The 17,424-nt window shown below is 37.2% G+C and overlaps 1 protein-coding gene across 1 annotated transcript in view; it reads left to right on the top strand.

Annotated features, from left to right (window-relative positions):
* The window catches only part of SH3YL1 (SH3 and SYLF domain containing 1), a 40,945-nt gene extending 37,534 nt beyond the window's left edge, over window positions 1-3,411 (top strand). The window contains exon 10 of the mRNA XM_071741804.1: window positions 2,824-3,411. Coding sequence (XP_071597905.1) covers window positions 2,824-3,023 — 200 coding nt within the window. The 3' untranslated portion in view covers window positions 3,024-3,411. The remainder of the gene's footprint in view (window positions 1-2,823) is intronic.
* Window positions 3,412-17,424: the final 14,013 nt, after the last annotated feature.

The following is a 17,424-nucleotide window of genomic DNA, read 5'->3' as shown; positions in this document are numbered from 1 at the left end:
AATGTTGTGGTCAGAGCAGTTTGTTATCCAGCATACACCATACCCATGTATGCTACAGCACTGAATATGAATGCTGGCTGCTGCACTAACTGATCTTCAGTCAAAATTTCTGTTTTTCTGTTTTGACCACTGTGTTTGTAGAACTCTGCTGTGTGTATTCAGATACCATTAACTAAGGATTTTACACAATGTAATTTGGTTTTATTCCAGGGTTCATGCTTACAAATCTCAATGGTTTCATTATCATATGCTGTATGTAGCACTGTAGCACCATCTTGTGTGAGCTGCAAATGTGATTTCAGTATATGCATTCAGCAATCTTCATGTTGACTATAAAAATTTTCTTTAAAACCCTTTTATGTAAAACTGAAGTCAGGAAAAAAGAACATGAAATAGCTCTCCCTTATATGTAATAGATTTCATAACTGCATTCATTTACAATCCTATTTGTTAGCATGATCTGTGTAAGTATGAAGTACGGGATGTTGCAATCGAAGGCAATAATTATGCATTTGATGTGTTCTGTGCTACAAAAATACAGAATTCAAGAACAGAGAATATACTCTTTGCGAGAAATAAAATGAAGATATGGTATGTGAAAGCTGGGGAAAATTAAGCAAAATTTTTTATTAAATACCTTACAGGAATAAAGCTGGAAAAAGCTTTTAAATGATAGCAGGTAGCAAATGGGGCAAGGATTTAGAAATCAGTGTTCACAGTCAGCTATAGTGCTTTAAAGTTTCTGCACATTTGGAAGATACTCATGCACAGGGACAAAAAGTGAGAAGGGAAATGGGTAAAACAACCTTGTTCCTTTGACAGAGCATACAATTTATTTGAAGTATGATTGTGGTGCATCAAATGCATTCTTACCCTTTAATATCTCATTATCTTCTTTTGTTACACCTTTCCATGCTCTAAATTGTGGCTAGTTTCCCTTCATTTTACTTCCTACTTTTACTGAGCCATTTTCAGTATACTCACTTGTTTAGGTAAGAGGAATTACAGTCTTACTCTTAATTCAAGTTTATTCATGGAGGAGGCCACTGCTCCTTGCTGCCATTGCTTAGTCCAACATTAAAGTGGTAATGTCATTTCTTCTATTGAATGTAATTGTATTATGTTCACATATCAAGATTTTGATAACAGGGGTCTCCAGGGATGGCTTCTGTGAAAAGCTGCTGGAAGCTTCCCTCATGTCTGATAGAGCAAGTGACCACTGGCCAGGGTTGAGCCCATCAGTAATGGTGACAGTGTCTCTGTAATGATATATTCAAGAAAGGGAAAAAAAAATCTGCACAGCAGCAAGAGGGAGAGAAGTGAGAATATGCAAAAGAAACAACTCTGTTGATACAAAGTCAGTAAAGAAGGAGGGGACAGAGGTGCTCCAGATGCTGGAGTAAAGATTCCCCAGCAGCCTGTGGTGATGACCATGGCCATAGCAGATGCTGGGGGGAAAAGAATCTATGCTGTTTATACATACATTTGTACTCCACTATTCTTTTTGTCCTGTTTTGACTAGAGTTTGTATTTGGGGGACTTCAGGTAAAAGAATTTTTCCTCTTTCCTTTAAATAAAAGCAACTGGAAGAATTCTGTCAATCAGTTGTTGACAACAGACAGTCCAAAAAAAAGTTGTTATCAGTGCTTCTCCCACCATCCTTTGTGGCTCTGTACTTGCTATGAATAGACTGGGAAAACCTTGGATTTCCTCTTTGGCAAGATAATTTTTGCAGCAAGACTTTATTCTTCAATGCTTCAACATTTGTGTGGCCTTCACATCCATACAAGATTTCATACAGAAATCTCCCCACCTGACTGTGTAAAAGGGTTCATTATTTCCTCCTAGCTAGTCTTACATTGTACCTTCTATTTTTCCCTTTTAGATACATTCATGTGACAGATTTAACTGTTTTCTAAATCAATATTAAACAAATGCATCTACATCATATAGTTCAGACAGGTAAAAGAGCAAACATAATTATGAGTAAACTGAAGATATTCACTTAAAGTTCAGTTATAATAAACACTGAGATTTTGACTGAAAAGATGTCAACAGGAACAGCTGGTAACAGTAACCAGGACATTAGATTATTTTACAACTGGATGGGAAGACTCCTGGTCCTTCAGCTAAGGACTGAAAAAGCTAAGTAAGAAACTGGTGCAAAGAGACTGAAATCCATTTGTATGTGTGATCTAAAATACTGCTATACAAGCAAAGTCTGGCTTCTGGTACATCAAACCATGATCAGTTCTTTCCAGTAGCACATTTTGTGTGCTCTGTTTAACATGTGACATACACCAAAATCCTAGACCCTGCAAACCACATGGAAAGAGAAGTTCAGTGGGTATTTTGTATTTTAGTATCCTATATCCTGAGTATTGGTAAAAAACCCAAATCCCTGCTTTAAGTTTTGCAGTTTCTGTGAAGAAACTGTCAGAGATCACATAACAGAACTAAAACCTGAAAGGGGTTCTGTTCAGCAATCTTTTAGGAGGTACTCATACTTTCTTCAGCACTCTGTTTTTGTTCCCACTGTCTTTGTTTGACCATATGGCATATATAGAAAAAGTTGCTCATTTTTATTTTATATGGATTACTGCTTTATTAAATAGACTTTGGTGACAGGCTAGAATGCAGATTTCACCTACCCCTAAGAATGTGGTGGAAATGGGGATTTTTTCATTAGTGGTTTATATGCTCAGATAAATTATTTTGATGTCTTTGTCACTCTTTTCTACTGTCATTTGAGGATATTGTGCTTAAGGACTTACTATGTGTGCAATTTAATAATTTCCTTTTGATTAATTCCTTTCACTTCAGGTAGCTCTTGGAGTAATCCAGTAGAAGTGACAGCACTTTATTCATTTGAAGGACAACAGCCGGGTGACTTGACTTTCAAAGCTGGAGACAAAATCACAGTTACAACCAAGACAGAATCTCAGTTTGACTGGTGGGAAGGAAGAATAGGAGGACAAACTGGCATCTTTCCAGCCAATTATGTTGCCATAAGTAACAACTGAATTTTTTTAGAAGAAAGTGTTGAAGCAGTAATATATTTACACTGAAAAATTTATTTTAACTTTTCAGATATTATTGAAATTAGATTCCTTATCAATACTGTTCTAACAAAAACCTTAAATATATTAAATAACCTTAAGTTTCCCTAAACTTATTTCTTAAATAAACAGTAGGTGATAGTCAATTTATAATGTTTTATTTTTTAACAAGTTGCCATATAAAAATTTGTGTCCAGTTTCAGTTCTGTCTTGCTATATGGATTTATATTATACATTAGTAGAAAACTACAAGCAATTTAAAACTAGGCTTGCTGAAAAAATACTAATTTGTGTTAAATTATAATTTATGATCTAGTTCGATAATAAATGCTCTCAAATATGCTTTAAACCATTTCTGAGTTGGATTTCTTTACTAAACAAATATTTCTTTGCAGGTATGCAGAGGAAACTATCTTTGTACTTGGATTTAAAAATCACCTTAGACGTTCCAGTTTTTCTTGGTAACTAATTTAGGCATAGTTCCTGATGTTTGTCCTTGTTAGCCATACAAAGGCTTTTTAAAAAAACCTCTGTAACAGTTAAGCATTTCGGCTTGTCTGATAACTTTTCTTATGTTGCCTGCATCTTTGAAGAATTTAAGCATTTCTGAAAGTTTCTTTAATAAAATGCATGAATAGTTCCTCATGGAAAACAAGTAGGCTTAAGATGTCCCTCTGTTCCTGTAGGAACTTGTTTCACAGATGGAAAGCAAGATAGAGAAATGTCTGCCTGGTTCACAAGTGAGCTTGCACAACTCTTCCTGCTTGTTCCCAATAAAGATTTTTTTTAATGTTTAATCTTTAAGAAATGAGCAACAAAGAATAAATTACAGACTAAATAGAGTGAATTATTAATAATAAGATAAAGGAAGACATTGCTGTAGGATATGTGTAGTAGTAACATATGGCACTAACTGCAGGTTTCAACCTAATTTTGAGGGGTTTTGTAAATCAAACTCTTTTTACAGATGCAGGCACTGACTTGGATGTTGATGTGACAAATCAGAGCGGAGGTGAGAACGATACTTGGAGTTATTGAGAACCCATTTAGTTTACTTCTAGTTGCTGGATATGCTGAATTTGCCTCTTATATGGAGCTAATGCCAAGATGATGATTGTGCCTCTTCAGTCTCAGCTCTTCCCCACTTGAAAATGTATTTTGTTAAGCCCTTGTTTCTTCTTACAGTGGTGTGAGTATCAGATGGAACATTAGTATGTGTGATCATTCCAGCAACCAAGTTGCAGTTAATACACCATTACAATCTACCAGTCTAGTAGCTTGAAGTTTTCCCATCTGAATGGCAAGGCTAAGTCTAAGTGTAGAGGAAGACTTATCATCATCAGAAAAACATTCTAATTCCACTCATTGGCAAAAGTTCCCAGATTTCTTTGACAGTGGGCCACACATTTTTGATTAACTCAAAATGAAACAGAAGAGACTTAAACACTAGTCCAACGTGTTTGTATTTACATTTCTAAGTGAAAATCTGTCACAGTCTTTGTCTTATAGACAAGACAGATATCCATGAAAAGGATCCATGCTCTTTGCAGGTATTTTTTTAGAAACTATTTTCCAGGAAGTTGAAAAGAGTTATTTACCCCTGCATATCTACAGTGGAAGTGTTAATATAGACCTTTAGAAGGAATGTTGTAGTATTTTCCAGTTTGAAAGCAAATTCAGTGTTTACCTGTCTTTCATGGACTGCATCTGTGGCTTGTTAAGGAAGAAAGCATTAACTCATCCAATATCAAGAATAAGTGAACAGATTTTTTTGCACTTAGGTTATGCAGCACAAGCTGAAGCATCCACTAGCACATGCATGCACACACTGGGTGGTTAGTTTGGATTCGTGTTTGGATAAGGACCAGCTCAGTCTGAATGTCTTCCTCAGGGGTGTTCTCTTCTGTTTGCCTTAATAAATTTGGAGTGGGATGGCAGAAATTCCTCAAGACTGAGTACTGGCATCTCCTTGCAAAATGGCTGGGTTTCTCCTCTAAAAGCATGTCATGCACTCATGCTTGCACAATTTTTGAAACCAGATTTTTAGAAATTCTGTCAACATTTTATGTCTTAAGTCCATATTGTTTACCTTCTGCCAATTCTTATTCACAACTTATACTCATGTCATCATAAGGAAGAAAAAATAGCCACTTACATAGCCTTTGCAGTAGATGTTTAAAAGAATTTCTTTATTAAAGGGAGCTGAACTGCAGATGTTTATGTGATTTATTGCGGGTGCTTAGATGCACACAATTTTTGAAATACAGCCTTTTCTTCTGTGTTACCTAAATATAGACACAGCTTTCTACCTATAGGCATCTTTTTCTAAAAAACTTGGCCAGAACATTTTGAAATCAAATTAAGCTGTATCAGGAATCTAAATTTATCCAACACTTTAGTCTTAAAGATCATGGGAAATGATTTGGTAGTTTTTAATTGGTTCTTTCTCTTAATTTAATTAGAAATACTGCAAAGAAAACCTTTTTGGCTTTTCCCATGCCATAACTAATGTAAGAAAAATAAATAAGAAGAAATAGCAAGCTTCATTTTTTGGAAAAGGTTTTAGTTAATTTCATCCAAAATAAAGTTCAAATGCTTCCTTAGATGTTGGGATTGTATGAGCTAATGTATACTAAACCTAATGCTAGATTGCTGCCCATGTGTTCTGTATCTGTGTTACATTCTGTAATTCTTTACCTATATATTTTTTTACCAGTAGAAATAAAAATTCCTGTTACTGTAGACTGCAGAGGAATTCTGCCGTCTGCATTGCTACGATGAATCTTTGCCTTTATAAAAACTCTTAGGTAATATTGACTTTGAAGTTGTCTTTGACAGTTCTTGAATATTTTACGTGGCAAAGTGTACCTTCAATTTAACCTTCCAGAAAAGGCAAATGTTCCTAGCATGCTTATGCATATTTCTAGCTTTCACCTTGAGAATTTGTTACCTATGAAAGTCTATATGAGAGGCAGAAAAAGCAAACTGGGCCATGCCTGGAGATGCTAAACTGCTGTCTACCGGACTAATGATCTGACTCACTGAAGAACCAGGAGCTGCTGATAGTTCAACCTGAGGACAACCTAGTGGTAATATGAACCTGAAGGTAATTTTAAGTATATGAAGTGTTCCCATAAACTACTTGAATACAGTTACTTCCTTTCACAAGAGCAACAATCATAATTAATTTTATTATTTAAGAAATGTTGAGGCAAAGTGTTTCCACTCCTCTCTTCTTTTCCAGCTGTGTATCTTTCTCCAGCCTTGTACTACCCCTATGCTATGTGTGGCCTTTTAATATCTGCCTTGCTCAGTGCTCAAGGACTATGTTTGAAGGTGTTCAAGGCAATTAAACCTAACCTTCCTGAGGCCTTCTTCTAAACACTTGAGTAATGCAAACATACCAAATAGATAGTTGGGACGGGTTGGGGGGGGGAAGAGTACTCTCTTCAAAATATTGGCAGTGCCTTCTATTCTTCCAGACATTTATATTTTATTTTCCAGATGCAATTGCTAGTCAAATCTTTTTCTCCAGGGGTTGTAAAATCGTTTTACATTCTAATTCTTATGCAATTAAAAGTAAGTTATGCCTCACAGTAAATTTAGATAATTCTGTTGAGGGAAACAAATAAAGCACCTGGATGCAGAAGTATTGTCACAGGTTGGCAGTTCCAGCTGTTGAGATGTTTTTGTACTAATATATCAAGTCACTTAAATAGGTGTCATTCTAACATTCTCACATAAATAGGTGAGGTGTTATCAACCGCTGAAATGTGGGCCAAAATTAACTTTTTTAAAGCAGAGGTCATGTCTGTTAAGATATTGGTTTTAATTTCAGTAATACATTCTGAAATGGTCAATTTTGTGGCAATGAGATCTGCCTATTACCTTTTGAAATCTATCTCAGGCTATTACTTGCTCTCAGCCTGGTATTCCCTTAAGTGTATCTTGTATTTAAAAGTTCCCAGTTTCCTTCTGTCATAACTGTTCTCAAAATTAGGGTCACAGTTAAGCCAGAAATTCAAAACATCAGTCTCTTACTCTAATTGGTTTCTTGTCAGCCATCAGATTCTTACAAATGTGAAACAGCACAAGCTGCTTTAAGATTTCACAGCCAAAGATTGTGTTTGATGTGTTTTGGATCACTTCTTTTGCATATCTGATTTCATGCTCTTCAGACTCACCCTTTGTTTCCTTCTGGTAATGCTGAAAATACTTGGGCCTCTTCCAGATAGTTTTACATCAGGGGGATTCTCTTGGTAGTTTTGAGGTAGATTTTAGGCATTAAATGGTGCTACATTTATTTAAAATCTACATTACTTTGCTGACTTTACTAGGAGCCAAACTGCTGCTTAAATTACAGTGCAAGATAGAGATTATTGATGCATTTATATGCTTCTGAGAGCAATCCAATCACTATATTCTCCATGACTGTCTATACTCTCAACGTAGCTTTCCAGTAGCTCACATTCGTAGCAGAAAGGAGGCTGACTTTGCATTAGTCCATGCTAAGTATTTATTTTTTTATTGCCACCCATGTTTTTCTAGTGGCTTACTTCTCATTTAAAAAGCCATTTCACATGCTTGAAGCCATTTACAAATGAAGCTCTGAAGCATCCCTGAACTTCTTTGCAGATTCCTGTGCAACATCTTTTCCTACAGATCCCTTAGAATATGGTCATGAACATGACAGCCAGAGAGACAGGCTTCAGTTTTGAAGATTCCCTGTCACAACTCGCCTTTGGAAAGCACAAAAACAAAACAAAAAAAACAAAAAAAAAAGTAAAATTACAGAATCACAGTATGCACTGGGTTGGAAGGGATCTCTGAAGGTTATCTAGTCCAGCCCCTCTGCAGTGAACAGGGACATCTTCAAGCTAGATCAGATCACTCAGAGCCTCATCAAACCTGGCCTTGAATGGAGGGCCAGGGATGGGCCCTCCACCACCTCTCCAGGCAGCCTGTTCCAGTGTTTCACTGCCCTCTTAATACAGAACTTTATCCTAGTGTCTAATCTAATCTGTCCTGCTCTAGTATAAGACCATTGCCCCTCTTCTCATTGCCGCACACCCTTGTAAATAGTCCCTCAGTAGCTTTAATGTAGACCCCCTCTCTCAGCCTGTCTCTGTAGAAGAGATGTTCCAGCCTTCTGATCATTTCCATGGCCTTCTCTGGACCTGCTCCAGCCTCTCTATGTCCTTCTTGTGCTGAGGGCTCCAGAGCTGGACACAGTGCCCCAGGGGAGGTCTCATAAGATTAGAGCAGAGGGGCAGAATCCCCTTCTCAATCTCCTGGCCCTGTTTCTTTTGATTCAGCCCAGGACTGGCCCTCTGGGCTCTGAGTGAGCATTGTTGGCTCATGTCCATCCTTTCATCCCCCAGTACCTCCAAGTCCCTTTCTGCGGTGCTGCTCTCTATCACATCATCCTCCAGCCCGTATTGATAATGGGATTTGCCCCTACACAGGTGCAGGACTGCACTTGACTTTGTTGAACCTCATGAGGTTCAGGTGGGCCCACTTCTCCATCTTGTCCAGGTCCCTCTGGAGGACATCCTATACCTCTGGCATGTCAGTTGCACCATGCAGCTTGGTGTCATCTGCAATCCTACAGCTTTTTCCTTGTTTTGCCTTCTGAACCTTTAGAACTTTCATGAGTTTGAATTAGAGTATTTCACGATGTCAAGAATTTTTCTCTTGTAGCAAGGAATTTCTTCTGATACATGGAGGTCCCCTTCTGTTGAGGAGCACATATTACCTCATTGCTGATAAACATTAAAAAAAAATAAGTGGACAGACAAGATATTTAGCACCAGTGAAAGCATCAGCGAAAAAGCATTTTATTTTTGAAAATATACATGGTTTTGTGCAGTCCACTTTTGGGTACGTGTTCAGGTAAGTTTAAGAGTCTTCCCAAATTGGATGTCTTTTTTTTCCAAAGTAGCCAGTAAATTTGCTCCTTGAAACTGTCATTCTAATGTCATTTTGTTGCCAATCCTTCAGGATGGTCTCTTTATAAATACTTAATTCCTTTATTTCATCAGTAAGTACATTTTTTTTTTCTCCATGATCTACTAAATTAAGCAAGGAGACACATTTGCAAATCCTATTAAGAAAAGTTTCCAAACTGAACATGAACTGAAACTGTTGGTCGCTTCCATTGTGAATGAAGAATGGAAAATCCAAGAAAGGGAAAGTTAATTAACAGCAATATAACTTTATATCTATTCAATATATTCATCAATGACCTGGGTGAGGGAACAGAGTGCACTGTCAGCAAGTTTGCTGATGACACAAAACTGGGTGGGGTGGCTGACACCCCAAAAAGCTGTGCAGCCATTCAGTGAGACTTAGACAGGCTGTGGAGTTGGGCAGGGAGAAATGGAATTAATTACAACAAGGGCAAGTGTAGAGTCTTGCATCTGGGGAAGAAAAACCCCAGGTACCAGAATAGGTTGGGGACTGAGCTGTTAGAGAGCAGCACAAAGAAAAGGGACCTGGGGGCCCATGATCCAGCAATGTGCCCTTGTGGTCAAGAAGTCCAAGGGCACCCTGGGGTGTGTTAGAAGGGGGGTGGTTAGTAGGTCAAGAGATGTTCTCCCCCCCACCTCTACTCTGCCCTGGTGAGGCCACATCTGGAATATTGTGTCCAGTTCTGGGCCCCTCAGTTCCAGAAGGACAGGGAACTGCTTGAGAGAGTCCAGTGCAGAGCCACAAAGATGATTAAGGGGGTGGAAAATCTCCCTTATGGGCAAAGGCTGAGGGAGCTGGGTCTCTCGACACTGGAGGAGACTCAGGGGTGACCTCATTAATGTTTATAAATATGTAAAGGGTGAGTGTCAGGACGATGGAGCCAGGTTCTTCTCAGTGATGACCAATGATAGCACAAGGGGCAACATGTGCAAGCCAGAGCATAGGAGGTTCCTTGTAAATGTAAGGAAAATCTTTTTCACTGTGAGGGTGACAGAGCACTGGCACGGGCTGCCCAGGGAGACTGTGGAGCCTTGTTCTCTGGAGACATTCAAACCCCACCTGGACACGTTCCTGTGTGACCTGCTGTAGGTGACCCTGCTCTGGCACGGGGGGTTGGACTTTGTGAGCTTTCGAGGTCCTTTACAACTCCTAACATTCTATGCTTCTGTGATATCTTCTTTGGAAATAAGAATTATTTTGACATGTTAATCTTAGCTGCTAGTTTTGACACACTCAAGCTATCTGCTTATTTTTGTTACTAAGACAAAAGATGTTAGATGTGTAGATGTCTCTAACTTCATAAAGAATTGTTTTAGATTAGCAGAACACCCTTCAAGTTATTATTCTTTTGTTCAGTTCAGAAATATTCTTGGCAAAACAAAGAAATGGAAAAGGAACTTCCTGAACTGAAGAAAATAGATTTTTTCTTTTTAAAAATAAATCTTTTATTTTTTTTTAATTGTTCAAATCATGCATTGCTAAGTGGGTTATCTTAATCTAGGGCTCTTAATTTAACAGTAGTAATTGTTGGTATTTAACAATAGAGTACATACCAAGTCTAAGGAACTCAGGTAGCCCGGAATATTTCTCTTTTACGTGTTATAATACTAAATAATTGTATTTAGATTCTTCTCCCAAAGATGATGTCAGGATAAAAAGCCTAAATGTTAATCACTTATATAATAAAAATGCTAATTTTCTTACACATGAAGAGTTTTTTGTTACCAACTAGGCTCCAAAATCTGTATGAACAAAATGTTTAACATGAAACTCAGCAGTTTTATGTTAATACACCCTGGCTGACAGTATGAAACTTGGACATTATTAATTACATTTCCAATGAGATGTACTAACTTTAATATCTCGTACAAGCAACACGTGCAGGAAAGCCAGATGCAAAACTGAAACATTATCTAAACAGAGTTGATTTCAAATGTTTCAAATGTAAATAACCCACCCGGTGGTCCTTGAGACTGTCAGCAGTCATTATTTTCTGTAGGGTAAACGGCTGTCAGCTGGGATTTCTGTCAGAAAGATAAAAATTCATTCTTCCCTAGCAAAGCTCAGGCTGTTGATTTTAAAGAAACTTGTGCAACTCCATGATAGATGGAGAGTTCCTTTCTAGATTTTCATGAAAGCATTTTATAAGCTGCCATGAAAACCAGAATAAGATTAACAAAGTAAGCTAGGAGATAAGTAAAGGTTAATGGAGTTAGCAACATAATAAGGTTTAAAATTCTGATGTGTCTAAATAAATTAATAATTTCCATAGATTCACTGTGGTATTTTTTCAAAGTTTTCTGCAGGTAGCAAAATTGTTTAAATTGTTTAAACCAATAAAGTAGAATGTAAGGTTGGAAGGGACCTCAAGGACCATCTGGTCCAACCCTTCTAATATTTTTGTTTATATGAGACATTCCAGCACCCAGTCAGGCTGACACTTAAAACTTTCCAAAGTGGGAGAATCTACCACTTCCCCTGGGAGGTCATTCCAGTGTCTGCCCTCAAAGTGAAAAATTTTCCTCTTGTGTTCAAACAGAATCTCCCCAGGAGCAACTTGCACCCATAGCCCCTTGTCTTGTCCATGTGACTCCTTGTAAATAGGGAGTCTCCATCTTTTTTGTAGCTGCCCTTTAAGTACTGGAAGGTTGTAATAAAGTCTTCCCTAGTCCTCCTCTTCTCAAGGCTGAATGGACCCAGTTTTCTCTTATGTGGCAGGTGCCCCACTCCTCTGATCATCCTCATGTGTCTTCACTGGACACTCTCCAGCCTGTGTGCAAGCTTTGTGTACAACAAATAGATAACAATAGATAAAAATTAACATATAATCTTGGATAAAAATAAACGTGAGGCTGCCACTTGAATTAAGAATATGAACATGGTCACTTTAAGTAATCGGAAATATTAGTTGACTACAAGGATTTATACAATGACTTTAAGATTTATGTCCTCTAGTCTGATTCAGATTTTATAGGAGAGTAGTATTAAACTACCTGCTTCAACTTAGTTCAGTGGCAGCTGAGCAATCAAAATCTTTACAAGTCTGGTCTGACATCTCTTAAGTACAGAATAAATTATGTAGCTCTGTCTTCTGTATCTGCCATAACATCTTGATTTCATAGCCACTGAAATCTGCTGGAGTATTGCTACTGGCTTCAGTGGAACATGATTTCAGACAGTGATACACATCAATCTTTATTTTAAAAATTGTTTAAGATTTTTCTAATTGATTTCCTGGAAGAAAGTAAAGTTTTCAAGTTCTCCTCTTTCATATTTCCTCCTAGAAATTTATCATCAGGGATCTACACCTCCTTTTTCTAACTGTCCTGTGCATTGCTCAAAAACTGGAGAATTTCATGTTTACTGAACTGCAAAGTTGTATTCTTCCTATGAATTTTTTTTGTTGTTGTTTTGTTGGTTTTGTTTTGGTTGTTTTGTTTTTAGGGCTGGGGTATTTTTTGAGTCTGAGAAACTGCGTATAGATTCTGGCTTCCATGACAGAGTAATCCTTTGCAACCTGTTTTTTTACTTCCTTCCATGGCACAGTGAAAAGCAAGCAGAGTCAACTGAAAACATTAACAATGTGTTAAATTCCTCCTGATGTCTTGGCTCTTGAATATCATGTCCCTTAGTAATTTTTGGAATGAGGAAGGAAAAGGGAATCTTTCCTCTGGGCTATGACCTGAAAGTCTAAGGGAACATTGTACATTTTAATTTGATAAATGAAAAATATGAAAAGCTTTTAAAAATTATCAGGACTCCAGGCTGACTCCACTTTCTCATCCTTTTGTAGCCAGGAATATAATCACAGTTCTTTTAATCTTAAAGTAAATCCCATGGTTGCACTTCTTCACTTACAGATGGAAGGACGAGTTAAATTCACCTCTATTTGACACTGCAAGAAATATCCCTTCATCTAAGAACCTATGACTAGTGATGTGTAATTGGCTTTCTTCAAAGTGGCTGTTAGCATCCAGAGATACATGCAGAAAATGGTTAAAAAGTCAAGAAATCTTTATCCTCTCTCTTACCTAAATGTGTATTCTTTGATTACATGTTCTGTCAAGTCTGTGTAGTGCTGCCTTTGTGCTTGTCAGTTTGCCTGACTACAGTTTTTCTAGTTTCCTCCTCTTTCCTTGAGCTCTCCATTTCCTCTTAAACAGCTGCCAGGTATTCACCTTTTTTTCCCCAAGAGACTTTGTATGATCCCTTCAACCCTTGCCTTCCTATCTTCGAAAAATAGCTGTATGACATGGCTGGCATTCTGAATAAGCATCTTCCCTTTTAAATCTAGCACTTTTAATTAACTCTCTTGTCTATAGTTGTCTATCTTTTTCTCATGACCAAAACCTTTCACTTTGCACAGCTGTAAAATAATACTGTGGGCATCCCTCTACTTTCTATTGCTAAAAGAAATCCAGCTACCAACTTTTAATAAGATCAATGAATTGTATAAATCTAAAATAGTATGGGAATATTGCATATTTTTCTTTTGTGTCAGAATTAACTTTAATCCAAATGGCTGTATATTTTAAACAGATCTTTTCATCAGCAGATGAGATCAGTGCAAGGAAGCTATAAATGTCTTTGTACCAGACATTTTTCAGAAAGTTCAAAGAACCTTTACTGAAACAAGATGAAACTTGCCCAAGTACTACACAAACTATGGTCAAACCTAAACAAAAAGACTGTGAAGAAGCTACCAGAGGACTTAGTACTGGAACAAGATAACCTTAAGTGACATAACACCCAAACAAAAATAGTGCATGGAAGTAAAGATCCCAGTTTCAGGGTCCCAAAAGGGGAATGTGCTCTTCTTGGCATCTGTTCTTCTCAGGTTCTGTGGATTTTATTTTTGATAAACTTAATTTTATCAACAGAATGGAATTTTCCATTGAATAGTCCTTTTCACAGTTCTTTTAATTCTTTATAATACAAGGTGTTTTAATTATTTTTTTCCCCCCCCAAAAAAAAGTTTTAAAAGGTTGTAGGGTGATTTCAGTAAAAATCAGTAAAATAAAATTTTCTTCCAGTTTGTTTCAGATGTTCCACCCCCCTGACACTTTTCTTCTGTTCACAATAGTTTTGTCATCCAACAGTGTTTCAGTAATATTCATGCATATTGCTCTTAGATTTTTGTTTATGTCTTTCAGAGCAAGGAAACCTAAGTGCTGAAATAAAAAGGGATTGAAATTCCTGTAGTAAAGTGTGTGTGCCAGATATGGAGAAAGCTATAAATGTACTCTTCATAATTATAGTTCTTTCCTTCATTTTTTCTTCACCGGGCATCATTTTTCTTGCACTATCAGTACAACATTTCTAGTAATTGTCTGCAGTAAAGAAAATGTGAACTTTCCCCTATGCACTCAGATATCAGATTTGAATGTTAAAAGAAAATAACAATGAAGCCAGCCAAGACTTGTTGCAGAGAAAGAAGATTCAAATCCTGTTCTTTGTTGTCTTTTTTATAACTATTCATTACATATATTAAATTAAGGCCAAAAAGGTTTTACTGCATCCATAGTAATAAAGTAGGGGGACTGGATAAGCTAAGGGCTGATTCCATGTACTAGTTTTTGAGTGCCTCTATGTGTGTGTATCTGTGCATATTATTAAGGGGAAAAGTAATGCTTGACTGAACCTCTTCGATTGGATTACATTTCATCTTGCCCTTTCCATCATAATTATATTAGTCTGATGTTTATTTTCATTACTGCTTTTACTACATCTATAAAAAAATAAGAGCCTTCTTTGAAGGTCAGGATTACATTGTGCTGGGAGTATTGCTTGGAAATTGGCTGAAATATGGCAATGGAGTGAGGGGGCTGAGCATGGGAATTTTAAGACTGTGGGGAGCAAAAGCCATAGATACTCTGAAGGTCTGGTCCCATGACCTTTAATAAGATACCTTCACTTCTCTTCCACTCCACAAGAAGCAGCTCCGATTTACTTGCATGAATAAATTTTAAAACGATCAAAACTCTCACTGACACTGGTGGACATCTTGGCATCATTCCTTTTAGTCTACTGTAAGATCTAATTTTATTCCAATTCAGAAGAGAAAAATTAGAAGACCAAACACCCTACATAGTCACTAGAGAGAGGTAAGTGCTTCCAGGGTGGGCACTTAGGCAGTGTCAGTAAAATGGCTAAAGACAGCATAGATAATGTGCTTCTGAAATATAACTGTACTATGTGGTTCTTGGAAAGCTAGACAGACCTGGGTGCATGTTAAGATTAGTCAAAAAAAGATAAACTTATGGTGGAGTTCTTGCTACTTTCATTTGGAATGTTAACAGCCCAAATTAAACAGTGCAGAGTACTCCAAATACCAGAGCAATGAAGAAGTTTATAGTAATTATAGCAACATTTGGAGTATCCGTATTTTTTCAAGTTCTGCTCACTTCCCATGACTTTCAAAATACTTTTACATTGCCAAATATTACTCAGTGGGCCAATATGTTGTAGGCCTGATTTTAATTTGAGTGCCTAGGTATAATCCCTTCACTGATGTTACCACATGAATTCAAACAGAACCAAACCAAATAATGTTGCTTTCTATTATAAGAAGTCTATTTTGTCCCCACAGATGAATCAAACTTCCAGACTAGTGTATTCGACAAGGAGACCCAGGAGTGAACCAGCACTGAAAAATTCTCCCTTTAAGTGAGAATAACGAGATTTTTCTAAGGTCAGTGAAAAAATATAGTTGTTAAAATAATGAGTTCTCCAGGAAAACATAGATAAGTTTGATCTTTAAGTCTGACAACATCATCTTTTTTATTCCTAAATTCAGGTGTTATACGCATGTCCTGGTTTGTCCCTTGCATGTCTTGGTTGAGCCACCTTTGCCATTTACTCTTCCCCGTGTGCAATGTGAGGAACATCCTGTGTTTTAAGCACTTCAGTGACTAATACATGGAAGGAACCAAACACAGGCACATTTGAAACACAGAAGTGTATTTCTAAACCACTCCTGTTAGATTCTCCATGCCAGCACCTTGGCAGAACTGTTCAACTTACTGTTCACGTGCAGTCATTTTGGACTATTTACTTATTTTAGGGGAGAGCACAGTAACAAGCTGAGCTCCCTATTGTCTCAATGATGCTAAAGAAAGTGAAAGCAAAGTAGTTGTAATATTACTATGTGCCCACAAAATAACCATAGGCATATCCTAGAGATTTGCTATCTCAGGGAAACCGTGGGTATCCTAGGCATCCATCACTCCAAATGAAAACCTTTGGCCCCTTTATATTTTTACAATTATATGTATGTTATCAAAAAAAGCAAGAACGTGGGAAAGAAAAAAAAATTTTTTTAAATAAGCATCCATACTGTGGGAACACGGTGGGGGAAGAGCAGTGAAGGCAGCAGCTCTTCTCAGCAGCAAAGGGGAAGTCTGTGAGAGGTTCTGTTCCATGCATGTCCATTTTGTTTAGAAAGGTGCTCTTGCCTGAGTACCTGCCTGTCATACACGAAAGAAAAAAGACAGCAAAGAGGTCTGTCTTAGAGACACTAAAAATGGGCACAATTCCACCATTGGTGTTTACTAGGTCAGAAACCAACAGAAGACCAGGTTGGTCAAATGCTGAACAAAAGTTCAGCAAGTTTGGGTGCTGGCTGTTTGCTGGTGGAAGTATAGAGATGCTACATACCCTATCTAACTTGAAATATCTGTGGAAAGTAGAAGTGTCACATGACTCATCACAAAAAAACCAAAACAAAACAAAAAACCACCCAAAAATACATATAGAAGAAGGAAAAGAAAAAGTGTGCAAGAAGGAAAAGACTGATTTTTGCTGCTTTTTCCATTGTGGTTCTGGAAGTCCTTTAGTTAATGCTGAAATAATAAAATAAAATAAAATAAAATAAAATAAAATAAAATAAAATAAAATAAAATAAAATAAAATAAAATGTCGAAAAAAATCCCACCACCTCCTAGATTACAGTGATTTATATGCTAAAAAGGTTTGATCCAATAGGTCTTGAAATGATTAGGAACTAACTTTAGAAAGTTTTATATTGTATGCATGGGGAGGTTACTCTTTTAAAAAATTAGCTGCCTCACCAAACATTTTTTGAAGAGTTTGGGATAAAGTAAAGGGCATTTAATTTACAGAGCTGATGGCTATATGTCAGCATCCTGAGAGTTACAGTGGTCAAAGCCCCAGGCAAATAACAGATGAAAATATACCATCAATGTCAGCAAGAACAGCAGTGGGCTCTGTATCATCTTGAGAGGACCCATGTTTACCATCCTCTTATCTTTTGGCATTTTTTTCCTAATACTTCAAATGTTATAAATTAAATTACTATCACTGGGACAACAGAAGAAGTTGATCAAACCTTCTTGATAAGTGTGAGACATACTGGACACCTCTGCCCAGATGCCAT

The sequence above is a fragment of the Heliangelus exortis genome, chromosome 3, assembly GCF_036169615.1.
Source record: "Heliangelus exortis chromosome 3, bHelExo1.hap1, whole genome shotgun sequence".
Taxonomy (NCBI): Eukaryota; Metazoa; Chordata; class Aves; order Apodiformes; family Trochilidae; genus Heliangelus; species Heliangelus exortis.
The sequence above is the reverse complement of the archived record's forward strand: the minus strand, read 5'-3'. Positions and strand labels throughout refer to the sequence as shown.